The 3,685-nt window shown below is 41.0% G+C and overlaps 1 protein-coding gene across 1 annotated transcript; it reads left to right on the top strand.

Annotated features, from left to right (window-relative positions):
• The first annotated feature begins 206 nt into the window (after positions 1–206).
• LOC142441501 (olfactory receptor 7E178-like) lies at positions 207–1,151 on the top strand. The gene has a single exon (XM_075543478.1). The coding sequence runs from the start codon at positions 222–224 to the stop codon at positions 1,149–1,151; it is 930 nt and encodes a 309-aa protein (XP_075399593.1). The 5' UTR covers positions 207–221.
• Positions 1,152–3,685: the final 2,534 nt, after the last annotated feature.

A 3,685-nucleotide genomic window follows, 5' to 3' on the forward strand; every position in this document is an offset into this window, starting at 1 on the left:
TGATATTTTTCAGCTCTGTGTACCTAATGTGGGTAATTCACAGACACCAAAGAGGACAGAGTTCTAAGGAGAACAGGTTTACAACGACTCAGAAACCTTGTTAAAGATATTGTGGTAGTGGTCCTCAAGTATGAACACATATGGATTTTTGAATTCCAAATGATGACACCGTGCATTGATTGTTTCCTTGTTTACTCTTTTCTAAAAGATGTTTCAGCCACATGGAACCACAGAACCTTACATATGTCTCAGAATTCGTCCTGCTGGGGCTCTCTGAGGATCCGGACCTCCAGCCGCTTCTCTTTGGGATGTTTCTGTTCGCATACCTGGTTACTGTGCTTGGAAACCTGATCATCATCCTGGCTGTCAGCTATGATGCCCAGCTGCACACCCCCATGTACTTCTTTCTCTCCAACCTGTCTTTGACTGACATTGGTTTCACATCCACCACAGTCCCAAAGTTGATGGCAGACATCCAAACTCACAGCAGAGTCATTTCCTATGCAGGATGCCTGACCCAGATGTCGTTTTTCATGCTTTTGGGATGTTTGGACAGTCTGCTCCTGGCTGTGATGGCCTATGACCGATTTGTGGCCATCTGTCACCCATTGCACTACCGGATTATCATGAATCCCCGCCTATGTGGCTTACTGGTTTGGGTGTCCATTTTCATCAGCCTTTTGGTCTCCCAGTTGCACAATTCGGTAGTGTTGCAAGTTACTTATTTCAAGGAAGTGGAAATTGCTCATTTCTTCTGTGACCCATCTCAACTTCTCAATCTTGCCTGTTCTGACGCATTCACTGATAACATAGTGATGTATGTTGTCGGTGCCCTGTCTGGCTTTCTTCCAATTGCAGGGATTCTTTTCTCTTATTATAGAATAGTTTCCTCTATTCTGAGAGTCACGACCTCAAGTGGGAAGTATAAAGCCTTTTCCACCTGTGGCTCTCACCTGTCAGTTGTTTGCTTATTCTATGGAACAGGTCTTGGAGTGTACCTTAGTTCAGCTGTCTCATCTTCCCCCAGGAAAGGTGCCATGGCCTCAGTGATGTACACGGTGGTCACCCCTATGCTAAATCCCTTCATCTACAGCCTGAGGAACAGGGACATCAAGAGAGCCCTGTGGAGTCTTTTCAGTAGAGCGAGGTAATCCCTTTGCCTTCCTTTTTTATTTTTGTTCAAGTTGAAAAAAACATCAAAACCAAACATTGAGAAGTATAAATTATATATATCATGCTACATAATTGTTGTAGTTTTCATTCTCTATGCTTCTTATCACAATGTTACTTCTCTTCTTATGTCTTGAATGGACTTTGGGGAGTATTCTGAGACACTTCATATGACTGTCACAACTACTCTATGACTGAATTCTGTTATGTTTACCTATGAAATCTTCTTTGGTTTCTCATCAATTACTTAAAACACTTGGAGAAATACACAACTCTCTTTCTTATATGTTTAAAATATGTATCCATTCTAGGGTTCAGGTATGTTTTCCATAGAACTTTTCTATCTACTGAATTGAGTTTCGCGGGTTATACGTGGGAATGTATGTCATTGTTCTTCATCTTAGCTCTATTGTCATCATCTTTCAAGCTTTAAGCATAATGATAAATCTCAATCAGAGATCTGATAACTGGATTGGGGTGGCTTGAGCGTGCACATTTTACTTTTATTTATTTATTAATCATTTTATTGGGGCTCTTACTGCTCTTACAACAATTTATACATCAATTGCATCAATAATATTTGTGCATATGTTGCCATCATCATTTTGAAACCATTTTCGTTCTACTTGAGCCTGTAGTATCAGCTCATCCTCCACCCCTTTTGTACCCTCCCAACTATTGTGAAACCTTGATAAATTAGTATTTTCATATCTTAAACCATCCATTGTCTTCCTAACTCCTGTTTCTGTTGTTCATCCCTCTGGTGTGGTGGGTTATTAGTTAATCATTATGATCAGTTCCCCCTTTCTCCCTTTTATACCCCACCCCTCCAGCCACACACATCTTCCCCCTACCCTCATAGTATTACTGCTCCCATCAATGTTTCTGAAGGGTTAAATGTCCTGGATTCCATATCTTGAGAGCTTCTGTCTGTACCAATGTACAGCTCCTCTCTAGCCGGGTTTGTAAGGTATAGCTGGGGTCATGATCATGTAGGGGAGGAAGCATTAAAGAACTAGAGGAATGCGTGTGTTTTGTAGGTGCTATACTGCACACTGGCTGACTTGTCCCTTTCTTGTGACTCTTCTGTAAGAGGTTATCCAATTGTCTACAGATGGACTTTGGGTCTCCATTTCGACCCTCCTCATTTGCATCAATATGATTGTTTGTTTTGGATCTTCTGATGCTTGATACCTGATCCCGTGGACATCTTGTGATCACATAGCCTGGTGTATTTCTTCCCTGTGAGAAGGACTATTTTAAAGAAATATTCCAGTAAGCTGTAAAGTGCAGTCACGGTAAAGCGCTTCATTGTTAAGCCAGATCTTGTCTTGAGTCCTATATTGAGCAGAAAATGAAGAATGTCGAGTTTAGAGCTCAAATAGGGAAGAGAAAAGAGATCCCCTCTGGTATCAGGCAATGTGATTCTCTTGCACATTCTTCATAAGACCTTTTCACATATAGTCTCATGTCATCTTGTTGTTGCTGTTGGCTGTTGTTTTCCTGCAACTCTTGGCAACCTTATTGCATTAAAGAATGAACCATCATCTTGCCCGGCATCATCTTCATGGTGGGTGGTGTATATGAGCCCATTGCTAATGGGTCAGTTCATCTTGAAGGCTTCTCTTGCTTTTGGTGGTCCTCTACAGAACCAAAGATGGTCTCCTTTCTCTAATAATTGACCTTTTCTGATGACATGTCCAAAGTAAGCAAGTCTCAGCCTTGCCATATTTGCTTCCATGAGAGATGCTCATTGTATTTCTTCTAATATGCTCATTCTCCACACATCTGTCGTATATGTTGACTTTTAAGCAATTGTTTCTCTGTTACAATTTCTATACTTTGAAATTTAAAGTGTTGTTAGCTACCATTGGGCCAGTTACTACTCAGAGTGACCTATGTATAACAGAACAAAACACTGGTTGGTCCTGTGCTGTGCTCACAATTGTGATGTTTGAGCTGATTGTTGCAGTCACTGTTTCCATCCATTTCATGGAGGATTTGTTTTGCTGCCTCTCTCCTTCATCAAGCATTTCATCTTTCTCCAGGGACAGCTCGTTCCTGATCACATGCCCCAAGTACATGACCAATTCTTATCACCCTCATTTCTAAGGAGAAGTCTGGTTATACTACCAACACAGATATCTTCAGACACTGATATATTAAGAGTATGGCGATAGTGATCGCTGATTTATCTGACTTTCTTTCAAGAAACCAAACCAAACTTACTACTACAGAGTTAGTTCTATCTCATAGCAACCCTATTGGGCAGGATAGAACTAACTCTGTGAATTTCCAAGTATGTAACTCTTAATAGGGTCAGAAAGCCTCATCTTTCTCTCATGGAGCTGTTGGGTTTTGAACTGCTGATCTTGTGGTTAGCAGCCCAGTGTGTAATCACTTCACCACCAGTGGTCAGTAATGTTGACTAGACCCTAAAACACGCCAACTTTTCCCTTTATACCCCTCAGTCCTTCATTTGATAGGTATACCTTTCACTTATTATCTTTGCGTT

Source organism: Tenrec ecaudatus, chromosome 1, assembly GCF_050624435.1.
Source record: "Tenrec ecaudatus isolate mTenEca1 chromosome 1, mTenEca1.hap1, whole genome shotgun sequence".
Lineage (NCBI taxonomy): Eukaryota > Metazoa > Chordata > Mammalia > Afrosoricida > Tenrecidae > Tenrec > Tenrec ecaudatus.

Excerpts from the sequence above, each read along its gene's own strand:
- LOC142441501 (XM_075543478.1), top strand. The coding sequence starts at position 222 with ATGGAACCACAGAACCTTACATATGTCTCAGAATTCGTCCTGCTGGGG.